The 23,456-nt window shown below is 44.7% G+C and overlaps 2 protein-coding genes across 2 annotated transcripts; one reads left to right on the top strand and one right to left on the bottom strand.

Moving 5' to 3' along the window:
* The first annotated feature begins 2,239 nt into the window (after positions 1-2,239).
* tppp3 (tubulin polymerization-promoting protein family member 3) lies at positions 2,240-9,910 on the top strand. The gene is made up of 4 exons (XM_079339300.1): positions 2,240-2,429; positions 6,422-6,622; positions 6,752-6,905; positions 8,489-9,910. Exons 2-4 carry the CDS (start codon positions 6,435-6,437, stop codon positions 8,681-8,683), a joined length of 537 nt encoding a protein of 178 aa, XP_079195426.1. The 5' UTR covers positions 2,240-2,429; positions 6,422-6,434; the 3' UTR covers positions 8,684-9,910.
* Positions 9,911-10,828: 918 nt separating this feature from the next.
* On the bottom strand, positions 10,829-23,003 carry LOC306821093 (transient receptor potential cation channel subfamily M member 1-like). Its single transcript, XM_079339284.1, has 20 exons — positions 22,933-23,003; positions 22,692-22,792; positions 22,348-22,524; positions 21,137-21,271; positions 19,929-19,979; positions 19,443-19,583; positions 18,761-18,790; positions 18,350-18,642; positions 17,995-18,223; positions 17,308-17,439; positions 17,072-17,212; positions 16,835-16,963; positions 16,035-16,286; positions 15,781-15,955; positions 15,356-15,376; positions 14,971-15,115; positions 14,675-14,877; positions 14,405-14,537; positions 13,416-13,792; positions 10,829-13,036 (listed from the first exon to the last, which is right to left on the bottom strand). The coding sequence occupies exons 1-20, from the start codon at positions 22,988-22,990 to the stop codon at positions 12,297-12,299; spliced, it is 3,663 nt and encodes a 1,220-aa protein (XP_079195410.1). The 5' UTR covers positions 22,991-23,003; the 3' UTR covers positions 10,829-12,296.
* Between the last annotated feature and the right edge of the window lie 453 nt (positions 23,004-23,456).

The following is a 23,456-nucleotide window of genomic DNA, read 5'->3' as shown; positions in this document are numbered from 1 at the left end:
GAGTCATCTGTGTGTTGTATAAATCAAGTGTTGGATGAAAGCTCACCAAACGAGCAAAACAAGGTCACAGCAGGTCAACACGCCGCAGCATGTGGAGTCATACTCCAAATATTACATCACATTTATTAACAGCAACAGGTCAGTGTGTGTGTGTGTGTGTGTGTGTGTGTGTGTGTGTGTGTGTGTGTGTGAATGTATGGGTGCCTGCCATTATTTATCTTGGATGCAAGGAGAAGTTACCTCGGCAACAAGTCACGACAACATCATAACAACGTCAATCAGAAAGAAACGTCTCTCTCTCTCTCACACACACACGCACACACACACACGCACACACACACACACACACTGTGGAGGGAGTTTCTGTGAGGAAGGTGAGAGAGCTCTATTTCAGTGTCAGTGTTAATGTGTGCCTCTGTGCTTATTTCCTGGATACGGCTCTAAACATGCAGCGTGTTCGGCTGCAGCTCGCTCGCTCGCTGCGGCTTCTGACCGTCACGTGACCGACCGTCTCCTCGGAGACACGCACACCCTGAACAACATGATGTCATCCTGAAGTCCTCCCACACTGACAGCTGCTTCCTGTTTACAGAAGCGCTGACATGAGGTCACATCCTGCCCAGTCCTCTGAGAGAGGGAGAGTGTTTTTTTTATAAATAATCATTTATCACAGAATCGATGATTCAGATCGAGACAGAGATGATCACAGATACGCGTTTATTCAATTATTGTTAATTTACCCCCAATTATGCACATTTTATATTATTATTATTATTATTATTGATGGGACATGGGTCAAACTTTGAAAATAAAAAAAAATGCAACCCACTTTTGTTATTTGTTAATAAACTAAAACGCCATTTTAGAGAGACAAGGCGAACGCCATTACTGAGCTTTAAGCGCCCGCTTGAGAAACCAACGGCGCCGCGTCGATGAACGCCTCATGAAGCCGGCGAATCCACGAGTGTGGAGGTCGGGGACTTGGCTTGCCCCCCCCCCCACACACACACACACACACTTCAGCTCAGTCGAAGCCGATCACATCGTCAGACACGTCGTCACTGTTTGTGTCTCCGTTGCCATGGAGACCATCACGGATGGCAAAGAGATAAATAAGGATGGATTTGAACTTCAGAGAGCTGCCAGGTAGAATCCCGTCGGACCGGGTCAGCAGGTCTCGGCATAGACGTTCCTGAAACGTGGCGTCGAGTCTCGTCACGTTCAGTTCGCTTTGTCGTTCGACGCCTCTCTGTGATTGGTTCCCGTCTCTTTTTATTGGTTTAACATCTCCTCGAGGTCGTTTACCGTATCAGGCCTTCGATCCCAAGCAGTCCCAGAGCGACCCAACCTCCACCGGCAGCTTCCACGCCTTCAAGCTTCCTCTCCTCCCACCATGCATCCTCACTTCCTCTCATCTTTGTAGCTGTGTCACGCCTCTTTGTGAGCTCCATGTTCATCGCGGTTAAGCTAAATGTCTTTTGAGTTTCACACTCAAGTTCATTTTGACCTTTAACAATCAGCGGTGGATGTGTGGGTGTGGCCTGATTCGATGTGGGTGTGGCGTCAATATCTGGAATCTGATATTTTCCTGCTCAGGCTGCGTCCGACGGAGAACCTGCAACAGTGAATAAGATCGAACCAACCAGATGCAGCGTAACGTCAAAGCTCTCAAACATGGCGGGAACGCAAAAAGTCAGCACGCCAAATGTCCTTCAAAGAAAGTCTTAGCTTGTTAGAGAAGTGTACAGATCAACGAAAGACGCGTTTTGTCACAAACTTTTAGGTTTCAGGACGTAGTCGTTTTTAAATTAGTTGGTTATTTTCTGTAACCAGCTGCTGAATGTTTTCTTTTATTTTTATTTTAAACTTTTGTCCTTTGTTCTCAGACTCAACAGGAGTCTGTATAGTCCCACAGTCCTCCCTTCTCCTCTCCTTTCCTTTCCTTTGGTCTCCTTGCTCCCTTCTCCTTTCCTTTCCTCTGGTCTCCTTTCCTCTCCTCTCTTCTCCTTTCCTTTCCTCTCTTCTCCTTTCCTTTCCTCTGGTCTCCTTTCCTCTCCTCTCCTTTGCTTTCCTTTCCTTTCCTTTGGTCTCCTCTCCTCTCTTCTCCTTTCCTTTCCTCTCCTCTCCTTTGCTTTCCTTTCCTTTGTTCTCATCTGGTCTCCTTTCTTCTCTTCTCCTTTCCTTCCCTCTCCTTTGGTCTCCTCTCCTCTCTTCTCCTCTCCTCTCCTCTCCTCCCTGTTTTTTTTTTTTTACTGCCCTCCCCTGATGTGGGACAGGACGTGGTCATGGCGACAGGATAAACAGATGATAACAAGCCCTCAGCACTGCAGAGCTCATTTGAATGCTGCGACCGCTGCTGAGGGCCAGAAGAGGGAGAGGAGAGACGGAGGTGAAGCAGGTCCAGACTGAGGAGCACAGCGGACCGACAGGTAAGACTGCACAACTCTTCGACTCTGCGCCTCGTAGGAATGCAAAGAAATGTGCAAAATCTAAAAGTGTTTTTTTTCTGCAGCTGAACTTTTAAACATTTAATCATGATGTGATACTGACTCAATGCTTGCAGCTTAAAAAATGAAAAGACGTGCAAAGTCACAGATTTATGTTTTAAGGGTTTTCAAGACTTTAACACACTGTGAATCCTTTTTAACATCCTGCAGCAAATATTTCATAATAATGACGAGGCATCACATGCAAACGTGACATTTTCTAGCAGTGATGCAGAAAAAAACTTTTTTCATTTATTCTTGTGTTTCGTCTTCAAAATCCTCAGATGTCGGAGTCTAAACAAGCCGATATCTGTGTCTGTGTTTGTGACAATCAGGATCTTTATTGTTGACCTTAAACACAGTTCGCGCTCTAAACTCTAACTCTAAGCTGTAAATCGTTTTTTACTTCAAGAATACAACCATGAGGTCGTAAAGTCGCCCGGGTTCAAATCCGACCTGTGGCTTCTTTCCTGCACGTCGTTCCTTCTCTCTCTCTCTCTCTCTCTCTCTCTCTCTCTCGCCCCAGTGTCTGACTCTGTCCTCTATCCTGTCTCAACATTAAAGGCGAGGATAGAAGCAAATCTTCAGATCGACAAGCAGCAGAACATGACGCATAGTCGCAGATATTACTCGCTTTATTCACCAGTCATTTGAGTATTACACGAGCAGTTCTCCTTCAGGCTGTCACCAGCAGAGGGCGCTACGTGGATTACAACAAGCGTCATTAGTGCGCAGTTATTTTCAGTCTCTTCGTTAAATATCTTTTCATCAACTTATTGATTTCTGCGTTTGAGTACAAATGTGTATTTCTACATGCAGACTGAAGAATCATCCAAGAAAGATATTTATCGATGTATTTGTGTAAGATTTATCATATCGGCCCCAAACATCGCATATCGGTCGGATTAATCTCCAGGGATTTTTTTAGAGATGCAACTTTTCCCCTCTCATAGACTCAGTTAACAAGTCGACCTTTAGGAAAAAAAAGAGAGTCGAGCATGTGACTCACGAAAGCTGCAAACTCTGATTGGATTAAATCATCGTCTGTAAACATTTCAGCTTTCGTCGGTTTGGGTTTCGTGTTTCGTGCGAAGGTTTCTGTAAAGAATATCCCTCTGCTCGTGTGATGTGAATTATTGAAGGCTGCTCACACACACCCTTACATAACTGTGTGTGAGCATCTGGACACACACACACACACACACACACTGACACACCCATAGAGCACAAAGAGCATGATACACTCGCACCTTCAAGTCCAACGCACATTTTTAGACTCCTGCAGACTTTCAACACGTCTACACGACATGTTTTTTAAAAGGTGCTGACTGAGATGTATGTTGATTTTCTTTGTAGGTAAACGACTAAATGAAGCAAAGTTTTAATTACTCTTTCATCACTTTTTAAAATAAACCAAGTAACACGACCACAGAGCACGACAAACCGCAGTGAATAACAAAGTGGCTCAGACTGAATCATCGCCTTCAGGGCGACTGAAGTCTGAAAACTCGTCTTTTCTTCATCACTGATTTATCATCGACTCGTCCGGTGAGCGTTTCTTTATTTGTAAAATACAAAGTGGACATACAGTCATGCATATAGGTTTGCATCCTTGCAGCTCTGACCTCGGCTTTAAGGATTAAAACAGACACATTAGACTTCAATGAATGCAGAAACAGTGATCATATAAAAGTACAGACATCATGCTTGATACAGAGAAGAGACGAAATGAAATCAAGTGAGGATCAAACAGCGGACGCTCACAGGCTTCAGTTTCTTGTGTCTTAAAAACTACAAACTCTAATGATTATTCACACTTTGATCACTTTAAAGCAGACGTTTGTACTCAGGTTTGTCAGGAAGTGAGTCCTCCGGGTGAAGCAGGGCAGGGGGCGTCCATTTTTTTTTATTAGATTACCAAAAAAACCCCCAAAAAAACTAGTTTCAACAAAATGCTTCCTGACCTGCTGATCAACAAAGAAAATCTGACAGAGAAGAAAAGGTGAAGCCGGGGAATTATTAAAGAACAAAACCCACGATGTGATAGTTGGACAAACAGTTTGGACGCTCGCAGAGTCTTCGCTCATTTATTGCCAAAAAGAAACTTTAAGTCATAATGAAATGTAAGCACAGAAAGGGGGCGGCTGTGGATTAGTCAGGAGAGTCGGTGGGGGGTTCGATCCCCAGCTCCTGCAGCCACATGTCCAGCGTGTCCTTGTGCAAGACACTTAACTCCAAGTTGCTGCTTCGTTAGCGGTTTATAAATGTCCCATGAGGGGTAACTGCTCGAAGAGAGGCGAGTGGACGACATAGGTCCGGTTCAGTGACCTCGAAGTACGACAGAAGCCAGTCTGACACCAAAACACCGTCAATGTTACAGAAAGAGGGAAATCTGAGTCCCAATCATTCAGTTTGGTCTGTTGTCAGTGCGAGCTGGAGAGAGTACGCTAACGCTGTAGCTAGTACTGTAGCTAACGCTGTAGCTAACGCTGTAGCTAACGCTGTATATACTAAACAGCAGGCTGACGTTTTCCACCATTAGTTCATTCATCTGAAGTCCCATTTAATCACGCGAGTTTCTCTGAGATCTCGTGTGTGTGGAGTCTCCACTTTAAGGTGGTTACTACAAACAGCAGGTGCACACAAGAGACCAGCAATAAAACCCAGCCCAGCGTTTCAACCACTGCAGCCTGAGTCACGGCTGCAGGCTGGAGCAAAACTTTTTAAATTAGACTCCTTACAGCAGTTTACTTTGAGATGATTTTTTAAAATGCTGAGTCACAGTGAGCGACGTCATCAATCGTTAGTTTTTAAGGCAGAATAGAGAAACATGAGAAACTCTGACTGGTCACTTTGACTCCTCGCTGTGTTCGGTCGGTTGGTTGTCTTTGAAAACAAGCTGCAGTTTCACGTTCAGACTCTGCAGACTTTGAATGTTTCAGTCACTGAACTTCAGGCTGTAAACGTCTCGACTGTCCGGAATCTGACACCTTCACACGTCTGTTAACACACGCACGCACGCACGCACGGCGCTCCACTTTTACTACACACGCTCTCTTCTCTCTGATCGTAACATAACTAGCTGAAAGTCCCGCCCACCCGCCGCGCCTTAGACCATCTCTGATTGGTTGGGCTTCTTGGCAGAGACACCTGATAAGTCACATGTTTTTTTTGTTTTTTTTCCAGCAGCAGTGGGGCAGCTAATAAATCTTACAGGGTGCAGAGACTCGGTTACCGTGACAACCGCTGTTAGGGATTGCATCAACGTGTGTGTAATCACACAAGAGTGAGAACCAGAGTGAGGTCATGTCCCACACCCCGACACTCACACACACACACACACACACACACACACACACACTCTGTACAGGAGCTGCTGCCTGCTCCTGTGGACTCGGTCTCTTTTTGTTCAGTCGTCCGTGTTGTGTTACACGTGTGTTCACTCTAAAAGCATTTGAGCCCGTGTGGTCTGAAGCTCATGAGGCACACGCGTTTAGGGGGCGTGTCCATCCACCTTTAAGATGAAGGGCGGAGTCAGCAGCATCGCTCGTTGCAGCTTGTAAACTAAAGGCAGCAGTAGCTTACTCCGTAGGGACTTGGGTTGAGATTTGGAGGATTGCTGGTTCAAGTCACACTTGGCTGCCCTTGAGCAAGGCACCAAATCCCCGCTCCCAACTGCTCCATCACACCGACGTATCTCAATCAGTGTATGTCTATAGGATCCTGTTTGTGCAGGAGTATATTGCAGCATGTTCACTACAGTAAAATAAAAAAAATAATTCAAACTGGACTTAAAGCTACTAATACAGCACGCCATCTGTGGGGTTAGCGTGTAGTTCTGCACGCTACCTGAGAATGTGAGATTGGAACCTTTCCATCCAGGAGTTCTTCAGATTGTTTTTCGTGACGCGTCTTGTGTTCGTCTCACTCTGCAGATATTTTCCCATCATGGCGGAGAGCGCAGACGTGGAGCAGCTCCTGGTGTCTTTCAAGAAGTTCGCCATCCATGGAGACACTAAAGCCACGGGGAAGGAGCTGAACGGCAAGAACTGGGCCAAACTGTGCAAAGACTGCAAGATCATCGACGGCAAGACTGTGACCGGCACTGACGTGGACATCGTCTTCTCCAAAGTCAAGTGAGCGCTCGAGCGACCGCCGAGGAGAAACTGATAACACACGGCCAGCTCATACTTACTCTAAATTGTGACTTGTTGTTTTACGTCCTTGAAGGATGAAGCTTGAATTCTCTGTTTTTGTGGTTACAGACAAAAGACGTCTCGCGTCATCACCTACGAGGAGTTTCGAAAAGCTCTGGAGGAACTGGCTCCCAAAAGATTTAAGGGTCAGAGTAAAGAGGAGGCGCTGGAGTCCATCTTCAAACTGGTGGAAGGGAAAGAGCCCAACAACGTTGGAGTGACGGTAAGTCGTGAGTTCATGTTGTATCTCTGGAGTACATTTACATATACGAGGAGTTTGTCTTGGTGTGAAGAAAAAAAACAAGGCCAACATAGGAGAAGAAATTACCAAAATATAAAAAAAGAAATAAAAAAAAAAGAATAATGTAAAAGCTGTGCAGAAAACAACGATTACACAGAAAGTAAAATGAAAGATTCAACAGCAATGATCCCGAGTACTTCTGCAGTACCAGATACATGAAATAGGTGTGCCTCAGGGAGCCATTTTGGGTCCTCGGATGTTGAGCCAAACATTTTAGCACCTGCCTGCACGGGATGTTGTGAGGTCGATATATTTGCAGACGACGCTGTAATTTCTGTCCTTACTAAAAAAAAAGGTCCTCTGCAGCAAACAAGCCGATTGATCCCGTTCAACAAATACAAACAGCTGCAGCTGTGATTGGAGCGAGACAAATGATGGTTTTATTCATATTTAAGAAAAAACGAACATAATTTTGACTCTTTTGGTTGTTTTTTAAATGAAAGCTGGATCTGAGTCGTGCTCACACATAACGGACCGTCTCTGATCCGTCTTTGAAATTCGCTCGGCTGCAGAAGACGAGTCCGGTCCTGCAGCAGCGAAACACTCCTCACTCGACGGCAGCCGGAGCATGAAAGCCGAGAGCGCTTTGTGAAATGTTTTGGACACTCATCACAGAGGTTTATTATGATAGTGATTCAGAAGTCATCTGAGCGTGTGCCAGGAGGCGAGGCAACGAGATCTTCATCTGACGATTAAACTGTCAAAGTCCGAGAAGATCAAGTAAACACGATTCTGACTGAAATATAAACACTTGAAATGAATATAATGAAGTACAGACGACTTCATGATGGTGAATGAGCGAGGGGGGTGGGGGTGGGGGGGGGGGTTGTCACCAAAACCCCCGAAACTATTAAGTGTGTTTCAACCAAAACCAAACAAACTTCATGCAAAGATGTGAATTAACTCGATTTAAACAAAAGCAGGATTTCATTTTTATGTTTTTTTTATGTTTCCTGAAAGCCATCAGTGTTTAGACTCCCCGCTCCTCGGCACGTTGCATCAGCATTCATCCAACAGAACTACATACAAACCGTGAATTGCCCACTGGGGACCAATAAAGTTTTTTTTTTAAATTGAATTGACGGATTTCTAAAAGTTGTTTGACATGATGCATCCTGAGAAAGAACTGGATACAGACATCAGTGTTGTAGTCCAGATCACACGAGACCGGAGTGCTCCGAGACCAAATATCACAGATGAATCCTCATCGTGTGCAGGCGGCGTGCTATTTTCTGAGAACGTTAACCGGCTATAACCTTGAAGATTTTTGAATTTCTTTTTTTTTAAATGATTTAGTTGTCTTCACATGTTCGAAATAAAAAAATAAGTTTTTTGTTCTTTTAGAGTTGAAGAGTTGTTCTACATTTGCATAAAAGGGGCGTGGCTAATTTGTCTGACAGGTTTGCCAGGATTAATAAGGCCCGCCTCTTTACCTGATATTACAATGATTGGCAGTCAGATTGAGTTCCTTCCTGAACTTTGTGCCTCTCCCGTGTCTCCATCAGAAAGTGGCGAAGAAGGGGGCTGTGGACCGTCTCACGGACGCGTCCAAATACACTGGATCACACAAGGAGCGCTTCGACGAGACCGGCAAGGGAAAAGGTCGCGAGGGGCGCGAGGAGCTGGTGGAGAACACGGGCTACGTGGGATCTTACAGGAACGCCGGGACGTACGACGCAAAGGTGAAGACTGAGAAATAACGAGGCAGGAAGAGCAGCTCCCTCGACAGCACTTAGTCTGGACCAAACCTTGAACTTTGATCTGTGCGTGCGTGTGCGTGCGTGTGTGTGTGTGTGTGTGTGCTTGGACAGACTGACGGACTTTCAGGTCTGTAAACTCGATGAACACGTGGATGTGACAGGCGAACACTTTGCATTAAATTCAGTGGGGGAGGAGAGATAGTCCTGACGTGAGATGCTAAATTGAGATTTTATCCGTCTCGTCAAAACGTATCGTGCTTTTCTGTCCTTCATGTTTTAAACACTTCTCTTTAGTGCGACACATTAAATGGACACCATTTATTATTTTACTTTGAGATCAGTTGGAGTCAACTCACCGATAACACTTAGCCAAAGTCGAGGCTAACGGTTAGCTCTCACGCCCCACGCCTCACTCGGGTTTTGAATCTGAACGGTGGCTCCATTCAAACGTTTCTTTTCTCAAATTCTCCTGTCCTGTCTGTCAACGACTGTATCGGCAAAAAAAGCCCCAAAAACCTTTAAAACAATAATAATAGGGGATGAATGTTTTGAATCTGATGGCGTAGATGCCCGTGGTAGGAAGAGACCGATTGGTCAAATTTGCGGATCGGTCGCTGTGATTGGCCGAATGCATGGTGGCTTTAAAGATGCAGAGATCGTTTTACTAAATGTGAAATTCCCCTTTTTTGCGCCTTCACGACATCCTGCAGAGGCCGACGCTTCTGATCTTAGCGATCCAATGAATGAAGCCGATTTGACTCCAGGAAATTCTCGTCCTTTAAATGTCTCCCTTTTTTTTTTACGTCCACGCCTGTCGAGTCACCAGGGTCAAAATGTCACCTGCAACATTTCAGATTTCACTTCCCCGCCTCCTCCTGTTACATCCATCCTGTCTGAACGGAGCTTCAGTGTGTCTGTAAAGTCGAACATCTTTGTCTACTGAGGAATGTTTTGACCTTTTAACCTTTCAGTGCGGTTTACTTTAAACGTCCTCTCAGCTCGCCGTTTCTTCTTTCTTCAGCAGAAGCTTCAAGTCATGTTTGTTTTCATCCTTTTTTTTAATATATATTTTGCAGCCTTGTTCTTCTTCTGCAGTATCATTATTTACAACATGTTGGATCTGTCTGATACTCTCGGCATGTGGAGTGGATGCAGGTGCAGAAACTGGACTTTACCTGAAGTGGACTTTTCTTTATTGGAAAAATAAAGACAAAAAAAAAAAAAAAAGTTTTCTCAGCTGTCTCGTGTCATTTCTTCTGCTCTCGCTCATCTGGTGTGTGTGTGTGTGTGTGTGTGTGTGTGTGTGAGAACATGTTTTATTTATTTTGTTGGGATCAGGGTTCAGACCGGGTTTAAGGGCCAGGTCAGGTGAAGTCTCCGGGGGATTGAGTTTGAATAGATGCAACGTCTCCATTAGAGATGAAAACAAACGCGCTTGTGTGTGTGTGTGTGTGTGTGTGTATTCTCTGCAGAAGAATCAGGAAGCAGAAGCAGCTCCTCCTTGTCGCCATGGCAGCGACAGTGTAAACAACACAACAGTGCTGGAGCAGCTCTTTGTGCATCTGTCTGAATCCTGGTTTTTATCAGATCCAGATCTGCAGGTTCAGCAGAGTTCACATCAGACTTTTAAACGGACTTCGTCCACCTGCAGAGTTTTTATGACTTTCACACTTTTGAGTCCACGCTCAAATCTTACTCGCTGAAATGTTTGCACAAATACGTTTTCAGATTCTCAAACGTTTGTTAAATTCTGCGAGTTTTATCAGCGTGATCTGAGGAAACGAAGAGTGTTCGAGGGAGGAGACCGACGAAGAAATGATCCTGAGGTAGAAGTCAGTCCCTCTCTCCTCCATCAGCGTGCAGAGTTTGTGCTACAGGGGCGTGTCCAGGGGGGGGACAATGCCCCCTTTGACATCTGATTGGCCACCCCAAATATATCCTGTATATATATATATATATGATTGGCTATTTGCATGATGAGATACTCGGTCTCACTTCAGATTGACTTAATTCCCCATTTTGTGAATTATATTTTTGCAAGTTTGGCGCCATGTCCACCGAGCGTGTCTTTTTTAAAGGACGGGGACAAGGACACGACTCCATCGGCGGCGTTAAAAGATGACATCACACAGAGGAAGTAGAAGCCCGTAGGTCGCTGAAAATCCAAAGTAAGGGTTAGGATTTATTCGGGGAGGGGATGGAGAGTGGAAGAGGAACCGAAATAATAATCTGTCAACACATGCAAATATAAACTATAAACATCCAAACATGAAACATCGTTCTCCGAGGACGCGTGTCCCGACCTTCCTGCAGAGAGAGAGAGACGCTCGAGGAACCACGATCATGTTGCATCTCAATTTGTAGTTTTTGGTTCTTTTTTTTAATATACTAGAAAACATTTTGAATCCCTGTGTTTTTATTCTAAATTACTATATAAATATTTTGTGCAAGTCTCTCGTTGTTTGGCATCCATTCGGGTTTTTTTTGGTTTTTTTCTCTTTGAACTTATTTTGCTTTTATACACAAATTTCATCCCTTTGTTTAGTTTTTGCACGTTTTTTTTTTTGTGCATCTCTTTTAGTTTTTCCCTTTTGTATGGACACATTTTACATCCCGTCGTCGTCACATTGCATTATCTTAAAAGTCTCGACATTTCATTATTTAGTTGCTTTGCTTTCTTTTTAGAGACGGTCACATGTATCATCCTGCGTCTCTGTGTAGAGACTCTGCATGTGTTTGTAGCCATGTTGCATCCTTTGGAATTTCACTACATGTTTCATCTCTTAGAAGACATTTCTTCTCCCTTTGTACTTATTTTTTATGAGTTATTTTTTATGAGTTATTTTTTAAGGTAATTTGTTTTCATTCTTCATCTCTTTGATAGTTTTGGTAACCGCTCTGCATCTCTGTCATTTTGTCTCTCTGTGTTTTCATCGTGCTTATTTGCAGTCAATTATTTCGAGTTACTTTTGATCCATTTCAGGTTTTTAATGTCTTTGACGACATGTTGCCTCCCTTTGTTATCATTCGACATTACCATGTAGATATGGTGCGAGTTTTTGAAAGCATTTTTCACATCTTTGCAGTTTTTATTTTTTATTTTTTTAAAGGCATTTTGCCTCCTTGCATCTCTTTTTAGGGGTTTTAAATTGTCTTAGGAGACAGTGTGAGCCCCCTTCTTGTCAGTCCTGATCTGTATGTAGATATAGTGCAGCTCTCTGTCGGCATTTTGTAAACTTTTCGTTTTTTTCGCACGTCTTTGTCGTAATTTTGAATCATTTTAAAATCGTTCTTCTTATTTAGTTTCAGTTCTTTTGCATCCCTTTAACGGTTAATTATAATTAGAGGGGATTGTTTCTGGTATTTGCAACCCTGAAGGGAATTTTACTTTCAGTGTGTACTGGTGTTAAGACCCTTTTAAAGTTTATGAGTGTGTCCGCCTGTGAACTGACAGATTAATAAGATATGAGCTGCAGATTCACCCTTTTGGATTGTCGTCATGTTCGTCTCGTCCAGACACAGTTAATTTTCAGTCTTTTGGTCTGCTGTGTCTGGAAATATGGAGGTATAACACCAAGTGTGCAAAGTCCAGAGTCCCCTCAGTTCTTTAGGTTCAGCTGTCAGAGTCTTTGGACCTGCTCCTGACCCGCGCCCCCTGCGCCCCCTCTGTCCCCCCGCTGAACGCAGACACCAGGTCTTTGACGCTGCTGGCCGAGCGAAGTGTCTCCTCCCCCTGTTTCGTCTTCGTCCTCTTCTTTTTCGGGTTTATGTTCAGACTCTTGGAGCGGAGCGTCGGGTACAACCTGTCCTCGCCCAACAGCAGGTCCTCCTCACCCTCCTCCGGCCCCTCCTCCTCCCCTCCCTCGCCATGGTTACCCTCATCCGTCTCCCCCTCCTGAGCCCCGTCAGGAGGCCCCGGTGGACTGGCCTCCTCTTTCTGTTCGCTCTCACTGCCTTCACTCTTCTTCTCCGTCACTCTGGGAGAAGGTTTGGCGCCCCCGTGAGGCATGCTTTGAGACCTGGAGGCTGGTTTTGAACCATGCGTGGTTAAACTGTTCACCCCCTCTTGAGTTCTGTGTGTGGGGCTTCCACCAAAATCAGATTTCAAGCTCAGGGTGGGGCTAAGAGCTGGAGAGGATAAATACTGAGTGAACTTTGACGTATCCAAAGGGAAGGAAACTGTCGCTTCCAGTCTGGTCTTCTCAACGCTAGCAGCTGTGGAGTAAGGTTTAGGAGAACCTGGACCGGAGCCGGGGTCACAGAGGGAGATCAGGATGTCCACATTGGACAGAGACTGAGCCCTCTCTTTACGTCCCGCCACCTCAAGAGTTGACCTGAAGTCCTTCACGTCACCTTAAAAACAGAAAGGTCGAGTACGCATTAGCTCACATAATTTATCTCAAACAGAAACAGACGAGGGGACGTTGCAGGAAACCAGAGAGGTTAGAAAAAAAAGGCTGTTTGGAGATGTTCCCTTTATGACATCACAAAGGGCAGTAGCCCCTCCCCCAGGTGGGTGACACTCCCACAGCTAGGTGTTTGTTCTGCCCTCTGAGTCTGCCTTCTCACCGTAAACAATAGGACATGGAGCCAGAAAGCAGCGAGTACACCCGGGCCCTTCCAGAGAGGGGGCGTGGTCAGACACAGCTCATTTACATATTTAAAGCTACAGACACAGAAACAGCCTGTTCTGAGCAGGGCTGGAATAGAGGGGTCATTTTTCTGGTCCCACCTGTCGTGTGTCCGTCCTCTGTGTGTCCCCCTCGTCTCTCTGGACTCTGCTGGAGCTTCCTGTCGTGTCCCTCCAGGTCTCCGCTCACAGAGACCCTGTCGTCGTGGTCCAGCTGGTACCTGTACAGACTGTACCCGTCCGTGCTGTTGATGCTGCCGTGCCGAAGCAGAGCGGCCGGCTCGCACACGGACGAGCCTCTGGAGCGCGTGCGGATGAGCTCCGACCGGTCGATGCCCGCCAGCTTCTCGAGAGCGTTCATCATGCGACTGGAGAGCTCCTCCATCTGAGCCAGGCGGAGGTCCACCGTCTGCAGCGACGCCTTCATCGAGTGCTCCCTCTCGTTGACCTCCTCCAGACGCATGAACATGTTCTCCACCCTGAGCACAGAGCAGAATACACAGACTGAGAGCAGCTTCGGCTTGAATCCTCCAAACAGGATCCTTTTCACTAAGAAGACTAGAAAAGTCCAGATCTAAACAAACTCATATCAAACAAGATCAAATGAGCACCTATGCATCACGCACTGATGTTTGTTGTGGTATATTTGGTTCAGAAGAAAACAAGCCTCCTGCTGCCTCTCTTGCCTTGGTAAAAAACCATCGGCCCACCCAGGTGCATGCTGGTCCTTTACCTAAATGACCTCCGGTGCCCACAGGACACGAATGCAAAACAACATTTATTTTAATATCTAGCAAAAAGAAAAGATTACCCAAAAATCTATACTCAATAAAAGAAGTGTGTAGAATAAATAAAGAAACAAAACCACCCAAATGTTGATCAACTGAATACCAAAAACAGCTTCATCAGTCCATTAACCCTTTAAAGACAGCTGCTACTCCTCTAAGCTAGTTAGCATCTTTTTTTCTTCCATCATGATTTCATGAAGTTTCATCAGAATCAGTTCATGTTTTCATTTCAGCTCATGACGTTTACTCTCACGGTGCATTGACTTGAGTTTAATCATTGAGACGTGAGCGTCTGTTGCCGACCTCTCCGACGTGACTCTGATCCTCTCGTTGTTGGACGATTGTTTCTCGTCGTCTTTCTCTCTGAAGTACTCCTCCACACACTGCTCCTCGAACTCGTGCAGACTCTTCAGCTCGTCGACGTTCAGCACCAGCTCTGAGACAAGACACACGGGACGACTGTTTTAATGGGAATTTAAATCTCTGAAGATATGAAAGCATTTATTCTCCGAGGAGACAAACTGTATATGATCTTTTTTTTCATCAGACGGATCTCAGCCAATCGGGTCTTACGGAGGCGGCGCTCCCGGTCGTCGTGATCTCCCTCCGTCCGCCGTCTGCAGCGGCAGCACAGCCTCCTCAGGACGATGTAGATGTGGGGGAAGATGATGAGGGGGGGAGGCAGGATGGGCCGGTCGTGGAAGGTCATGATCAGCTGATACCTCTGGAACTTCCACACCTGGTTGGAGATGGACTTCACCTCGAAGAACGTGTTGCTGCGGAGAGAGAAGACAGGAGGAAGGGTTTCCTGTTTGTGTGTTTGATTAAAGCGTCAGCAGCAGGAGGAGGATCAGGTGGTGAACACTGACTTGAACACAGCGATGAGCAGGTTGACCAGCAGGATGTTGGCGACCAGCAGGTAACAGGCCATGATGGCGGGAGTGAGCCAGGCTCCGGGGATGCACGGAGGGAGCTTCTTCCCGTCTTCATCGTACAGATTGTCTCCACATGGAGCTGAAAAAAACCCACCACACATAAACGCTATAATCTCATCAGGTGTGATCCCGGAGCTTCTGCACGCCACATCCTGTAACACTGACCGCAGTACCCATTTTAAACACCAGGTGTCAGAGTTACATACTGCTCCTTTAATGACGGGACATTTGAATTAAATTGAAACAACAACAAAAAAAAAACACAACGATATAAATCATGATTTTTGACTTCAGAGAAAATTGAATCCGAGATACTTACGATTGATTTCCATGGCGTAAACTGTGAAAGTGAAAGTGAAAGTAAAAGAGACAGAAAGTGATGCGTTAATGAAGAGGAACATCAAGGACGTGAAGGTCAGTGAGAGAGAAGGCCTGTGAGGACAGAGGACAAGGGGTGAGTGTGAAGATGATGATGATGAGGCTAAAGGTCAAGAGGTCGAGGGGCAGCTGGTTAGTGGAGACGAGGTGAGGCGGTGAAGAACCAAGGTGAAGACAAAGATGAGGGTCAACATTTGAGGACGGACGGAGGATGACGGATGATTGGGTGAGGAAGTCGAGCGAGTTAGAGGTTCAGTAATGGTGCGATGACAGACGGCGAGGGTTTAGAGTAATGTCGGGGCGAGGACAGAGTGTTAGAACTCACAGGCGGCTGACTGTAACTCTTACTATGAACTCTAGTCTTACGGTCTATGGAGTCTGCAAACACCTCTCCGTAAATCATCCAGTACGGCATGTAGAAGATGTTTCGGGCCAGGCGCCATGTGGGCTCCTCGTCCGGGTGGAGGATGGCCTGCCGCGCTACGCCGAAGCTCATCAACACCACCAGCATGATGACCACGAAGTACAGCATGTCCACCATCTGGAGAAAGACTTTTTTATCACATCTGACACGACGTGGATGTGAAAAATCAGACCTCGCCACATCTACGATGGCGTACCATTTTGCCGATCATCATGACGTACGGTCCCAGGTACTTGTTGACTCCGAAGATGTCGAGGACGCGGATGTACCAGAAGATGATGTCCACGCAGTAGATGACCCGCCCGTAGCCCATGGAGGGCTCGCTCTGCAGGCGCAGCAGCAAACCCAGCAGGAAGACGGAGATGGCCGCCAGATCTGTGATGTTCCAGTAATCCTCCAACCAAACGTTGATCTTCTGCTTCAGCTTCCCCGGCTCCGACATCAGGATCTGAAGACGAGACATTGACTGAACATCTGACAGATAGGTCATCCCCAACGGGTCCTACAGTGTGAGCGCAGAAGTCCTGCGTTATAACCATAAATTGCCCCCCTCCTTTTTGAATTTGAATAAAGTTTGAACCTTGTTTCTTTATATTTCCTGATCCTGAAAATGAAAATATCTGGGTCCATCAGGGGCAAAAACCAAGCATTGAGTATTGGACTTTTTTCATTGGCGCCTGAGTATTTAACTTTATCTGCCACAGTTTGTTTTATGGCTGCTGGAAGGAGCAATTTATTGAATCAAAAATCAAAACTTAAGATAATTGATAATTGATTCAATAGATATAGTCTGAAATGTGTCTTGCAGACGAGAGAAGATACAAAGATACAAATATTTGACTTGAGACGCACACATTAAACTAATATTCAACGACCTTCAAACGCACTTCGATCTCAGATTCAACCTTCACTTTTTAAAAAAAATTTTTTTTTCCAAACATTTGGAAAAAACAACGCCCAGAATCACGACTTTATCACGAGTCTGGAAGCGTTCACCTGGCGGACTTTCTCCAGCCCCAGAGTGATGATGTAAGAGATGACGATCCACTCCTGCAGAGACGGCCATCGCTCCATCTTCACCAGGATGATGTAGTTATACAACATGAGGTACACCAGGTAGGAGATCTGAAACAAGGTGAGGAGCAGCACTGATGAAAAAGCCTGACTCCAGCAGCTGTATGAACATCAAGCTGAACGTAGCGGGCGTGACGGGTGGCGTGTTTCCAAACTTGCCGTGTTAAACCAGAACTTGGTGAAGGGAGTGTTGTAGAACTCATAAATCTTCCTCCCGATGGGCGTCCTCTTTCTCTGACTCTTCTGCTCTTCCTCGTCGTCTCCTTTCTTGGACGTTGCGTCCACGTTTGAGACGGCGTCCTGAAACACAAAACAAAACTCTTCATCACTCAGGCTGCTGTACAAACAGTGACGCAGTGAGGAATAAAGAGGCGGCTCTGCTCCGTTTACATTACCTTGCTGGATTTGTTGTCGTCCTCTTTCGTTTTTGCTTCCTCGTTGTCTCTCGAGGAATGAAAAGACGTTTCATCTCCCAGACGAAACTCCAGGAGGAGAATGGCCGGAGGGAAAACGATCCCTAAAATGACCTGGAAATAAAAAAAACGTAAAATATGAAGATCTGTTGTCTCTTTTAATACATAATACAAACTGTCTACTGATAACAGATATACAGTAGATATCTATATATTTACAACAGATCTGCGAATAACAGTAGTAGTAAATATATATATATATTAAAAAAAATCTTTTAATATGCATATTTTTCAACTATTGTTATTTTATTATTACAAGATGGTTTTTAAAAAAAAATGTATGTATAGTATTTATTTATTATTATATATTTATTTATTATTTTTTACGTATATTATTTATTTATTATTATGTATTTATCTATTTATTTTCTTAATTTTTTATTTTTCATGTATATTATTTATTTATTATGTATTTATTATTTATTTATTATTATGTATTTATCTATTTATTTTCTCTATTTTATTTTTCTTCTCTCTCTCTCTCTTTATCTCTCACATGTATTGTACTGTCTTGCAGCACTAATAAATCACTAATCTATTATCAGATTATGTGTTTCCGGTTCCCTCTCAGCTTCTGAACCTCCTGCACAGACTTGTTTTCGTCCGCACCTTGAGGCTGTTGCTCTTGCCCATCCTCAGACAGCCCATCCACATGTCAGTCAGCAGCATCTGGCTGCAGGTGTGCGCGATGAAGTCTCTGTGTTTGGCGGCGACAGCCAGCTTCAGACAGGTGGAGTTGCTCCAGTTCTTCAGCTCGTACGTCAGCAGCTTCATGGCCACCTGCTCGTCGTGTTTGTACGACTGGTCCAGCAGCTCGTAGGCCAGCTGACCAAATTCCCTGTTTGCACAAACACACTCGTACATGTTTACTCGTGCTGTCAGAGAAGCCAGCACTCCGCCCTTTAACAACAGCAAAGTGACGACCTCGTAGGAACAGAAGTATAATCACTAAGTTTGGACTCACTTGGAGTTGTTCTCCAGGTCCTGGTAGATGTCGTCCACCAGCTCGCTCTGTGACGACTCGTGAGCCATGGCCTTGTAGAGCTTACAGGCCACCAGAGCTTTGGCCATGGCCTCCTCCCCTCGCTGCCACAGGAACAGTGCCATCTTCTGGCGCTTCATCAGCACGGCCCACACCATCAGCTCGTGGAACGGGTACTGGAACCTGCTGACCTCGGGGTCGTCCACGTCAATGTCCACCTCCTCCTCTTTCTTCTTGTTCTTCTTTCCTTTCCCCTTTGCACGAGGCTCGTCGTCCTGCGGGGGGGGGGGGGGGGGGACAGGACCACGCGTACGTCAGACACTGAATCCACCGTCATCCCAAGACCGGCGCCACACTCAGAGGAACGTTACGAGACACTTAAAATGAACAAACCTCCATTCCAAGAAGCTTCAGAGCTTTAGGCTGTGAAAGAAAAGACAACAGGATCAGTTGATTGTCATTTTTAAGGACAACATTTTTATTAGAGCCCGATGTGTTCGCAGGACCAGCTGGTTTCAGTCACAGTCGATGGAGTCTCGTGGCTTTGAAGTCAGGGATGTAGAAACAGTTTTAAGATATCAGAAGAAGTACTTTCCTCTTTAACAAAAAGCCTGTCGGTGTCGGGATCCTCATGTTTTCAGACACGAGTGTGTGTGTGTGTGTGTGTGTGTGTGTGTGCACTTCTCGCTCTCTTACTGTCTCCAAAACTTCATAAACAAAGAGGCCCGGACACAAACTGTGATGAAGGAGACGGAAATGTGAATAGTTGATTCAAAATCTCAACAGATGACGTCTCTTACAACAAATGAAAGAAATATTAATGATAGCTTGTTGTGATAAAAAAAAAGGAAAAAAAAGGAAAAAACAGATGTGGAGTATAATGTTCTGAACATGAACATGTGTTTTAATGTCACTCTTAAATAGGCAGGAGTGATCAGTGATGCATCTCTTTGCTGCCATCTAGAGGATCTTCACTGTAAATACCACACTCTGCCTGGAGGTGGAGTCCGTGGGAGGAGATACCAGGGGAGGGGACATAACACCATTCATGAAGTGCCCACTCTGTGTGACTCACTCTCTTGAGGCCGTACAGGTTGTTGTAAAGCGTCCTGAAGCTCTTCCTGGTGTATTTGCAGCGATAAGCCCCGCCCATCAAGAGCTCCAGCACCAGGCCGATATCGATCAATGTGATCTGATAATCTGGAGGAAGATTCCCCTGAAACCCAAGTGAAGGTGAAGAGGTTAAAAAGACCACATACGTACATCCCATCCATTATCTATACCCCTTTTCCCATTTAGGGTCGGGAAGGGGGGGAGGAGCCAATCCCAGATGTCACTGGGCGAGATCATAAGGTTTACATACAGAGACAGACAACCAGCCAGCCGCCCAATGACTGCTGGGATCGGCTCCAGCCCTCGACCACCCTGTGGTCTAGATAATTAGATAATGGATGGATGGACGGAGTGGTAATCAAATGCATGATGGCATTAATGAAGACGTTGAACCTTAAGAATTATCATCTCGTGTTTGTGTTTAATCTGAGCCCGTTTATTTACTTACTTTCTTCACATCTCGGACCACAAAGTGAAGCGTGTTGGCCGGTCCCAGCTTCTACAACAACAAAGGAACAAACAGGAAACTCAAGAAAAGTCAAAAACAGCGGTCACACATGTGTTGGGAACAGTTTTGTCTTTGAAAGACGTCGGGCCACATCGGCACAATTAGATCATCTTGTTCGAATCAAGTCAAGTCAATGATTTTACAACTCTGAGTGTCACACAGCAGAAGCAGAATGGCGCTGAAGCTGACAGACGGCAGCAGAGAGCTTCGCTTTGATCGGAGAATAATGGGACTCACATGAGCACCACATGTTGTGTTAAGAGCCTTTTTTTTTTTTTTTTTTTTAAGTGAAGCAGATGAAGATTAAAGACAGCAGTGATATAACAAAAGATGAAGGGGATCACTGATGGATGTTAAGCTGCGGATCAACATGTCAATGAGAATATGGAGGCTAAATCAGAAAGCTTTTGTTTAATGACTCGTCTTTAGAACGAGCTGTTTTCATTAACAAACCATCTTTTCATCGTGACAACCCAAACACAAGTGCACCTTTTTCTGCAAACTCTTAAAGCATAAGGGACACATTTTTATAAACTGACACTCGACGAAATAAATAATTTGTAAAACATCACAAGCGTGAGTAATTAAGTTATATTAGACCTTTATATTACTGAGAATAGAGTCAGTCAGCAGGTTCAGGCTCAGCCAAGGACGTTCATTTATCCCAAAATAATTAACATGGCTGTTTTTGGGGGGTCATGAATACTGGAGCTGGTTCTGTGTCCGAGGCAAGACCAAGACCATAAATATCAATCATGCAGCAGGGGGCGTACCACGTAATCAGACCGTAACACAGGGAAGGTTCCAGATGGGGGGGTTGAGAATGAACTTAAGTTTTTCATTTATTTAGAAAGAGGCGTTTTCCTTCCAATCACAGTAATGACGTAGAATATTAGACTGCCGATGGTGGTCGGTGGTGGATGGTGGTGAAGTCACCCCAGTCCGAGACCGAGCGAAGTTTTGAGACGACCCGTTTCAAGTACTCCAATATTAGGTTGCTAGGACATTTCTTAATGCTAAAGACTTCTCTATGCTCTTAAATGTCGCTTAAACTGTTTCCGCCACAGTTAAAACACAGAAAGGTGATTTACAGATTTTTGACGCAGACGTCGAGTTGTGTTGTGTTGCACTCAGGCGTTTCCTCTTACAGTGTTGTACAGCTCCTCCAGACGAGGAATAGTCAGGAAGTGATGGATGTTCACTCCGTTCTCAATCAGCAGCTTCACAAAGTCCACCCTGTCCAACACCAGAGCGTCCATCATGGCCTGCTCCAGCGAGTTCACCTGTGGAAACATCATCATCGTAATCAGCACCTGCCGATATAACTAATAACTAAGCTCAAAAACGATGTGACAAACAAATTCCCCCACTGACAAAACTGTTGCAGAAATGTTTTCAGCAAGTTCAACTTTAAAGCTCACTTGGGTTTTTTGAAATCCTTAGTTTAAAAACTGATTAGCTTATTTATCTGTATTGTTTCTAAACTGTTTCGCTAACATTTAATTTCAGTGTTGAGTCGACTTATAGCTCGCTAGCTGTTTGTTTCTGTATCAACGCTGTGAAGCTGAAAAGTTTTTGTTGGCTATTAAAACTATAGCGCTAAAAGTTTTTTTTTTTTTTATCTGCATAGTTTAGCAACAGTTAAGCATATGTGATTAGGACTACGTATTTAGCTAATAGTTGAGTTCATTTTGAAACCTAAGCTTAAAGATCAGGTTAAAGCTGTTTAACAGTTGAGTTAGCATTGTCACTGTTTGGCTAGCAGCTATGTTTCTTGAGCTAAAAGCTCTAGCCTACTTGAACTATGGTAATGTAAAACTGAATAATTAATGGTTCTTTTTCCCCTTCTGAAACAAATAAACTGGTTAAGTTTTTTTTTAATGTTTAGCTAATGGTTTAAGGTATTGGCTTAAGGCTGAGCCACAATGTTAAACAGTTCAGAGTTAGCACCATTAGCTCAATTTGGTCTGAAACTGTCTAGCTAAGTTTACTGTACTACTAACAGGACATTTCAGTAATAAACTATTGGTAGCTTACAGTATAATTTAAATGTTTTAAGTTAACCTTTAAGCTAGACGAATAGGCTAATGATTCTATAGGCTAATTGTTCAGCTTTGATTTTAAGTGATTGACGTAGACTTCAGTTTGATAGCTTATCTTTATAGTGCAATAACCAATTTAACAAACGATTTCAAATCAAAGTTCCAGGTCTAGCTAACAAAAGCTACAACTTTATCAACAACATGTTGGTTATATCTCAAAGTCAAACTTGAATTTCCCTCGGGATCAATAAAGTATCCATCCATCCATCCATCCATCCATCCATCTAATGGTGATCAATTTAGCTCTAATCTCTCACCCAGTTGAGAAGCTCCAGTTTTCTGGGATCAGTTTCCTCAGGTGGTTCAGGTTTGGCTTTGCCTCCTTTTCCTTTCTTTCCTCTGGCCTTCCCTTTCCCTCCTCCTCCTCCTCCTCCTGCTGCTGGAGCTCGAGCTGGACTTCTAGGCCGGTCAGTCGCAGCAGCAGCAGAAACAGGCTGCAGAAACACCATCACACATAAGAGAGGCAGCTGGGACAAACATTATCTTTTGGTACCATTTCATACAGACCAACAATAAAAACACCAGCGTCATACTTTTCAGCGTTACATTTAAAATAAAATCTCGGATGGACAGACAAATGGCGCTGAATCAGGAAACTCACAGGACAGTGGAGTCCATACACAAAGATCTGACTGCGAGCGATGTCCACTCTGTTCCAGGCCAGAGCCAAGCTGAGCTGATCAGACGCTGATGCATTGGTACCTGAGTTAGACATCAACAAAGAAAGCAGGTGTTCATTTATCTTCTTTAAAGAAACACAGTCATCACTGGTGCTGTAGGTAAGACCACACTAACCAAGACCAAGACCAAGAGCGCTCCAAGACCTAGACTAAGTTGTTTACCTTTAAGCAGAGCAGTAAGGATGGACATCTCAATGTCCTGCTGCCCCTCTGAACCCATCCTGAACACTGTGATCTGCAAACACAACACACACCGATGAGAGCTTGTAAACGCTTGTAAAGCTTGCCAATGCTTTCATGCTTTTGTTCACAAAGTGCAGGCCTTCAAAAAGTGGTCTTCATACCAGTTTAGAGTCCAAGATTTCAAGTAAAACAAAACGAGCGACTCTTATCAGGAGCTCCTGGAGGACTAACTGTAATCAGGGTGCAAAGTAGACATGGTTGAGTTAGATAAATAATCTTTAATAAAAATGTTCTAAGGGTCTTAAGTTACTGATCGGTGACCTGTTTCCCATTGTTGGGGCTTTCATTGAAATCATTTGCACAACTTCAACACGATACAGGACCTTCGATGGGTGCAGGACAAAATGCACCCTCTGCTGCACCCAAAAGGAGGCAGCAGAGGGAGACCCTGCACCCATGAGACATAAAGAGCGAGTCATGCAGTGTCACTGGATCAGAGGTTA

Source organism: Symphodus melops, assembly GCF_947650265.1.
Source record: "Symphodus melops genome assembly, chromosome: 3".
Taxonomy (NCBI): Eukaryota; Metazoa; Chordata; class Actinopteri; order Labriformes; family Labridae; genus Symphodus; species Symphodus melops.
The sequence above is the reverse complement of the archived record's forward strand: the minus strand, read 5'-3'. Positions and strand labels throughout refer to the sequence as shown.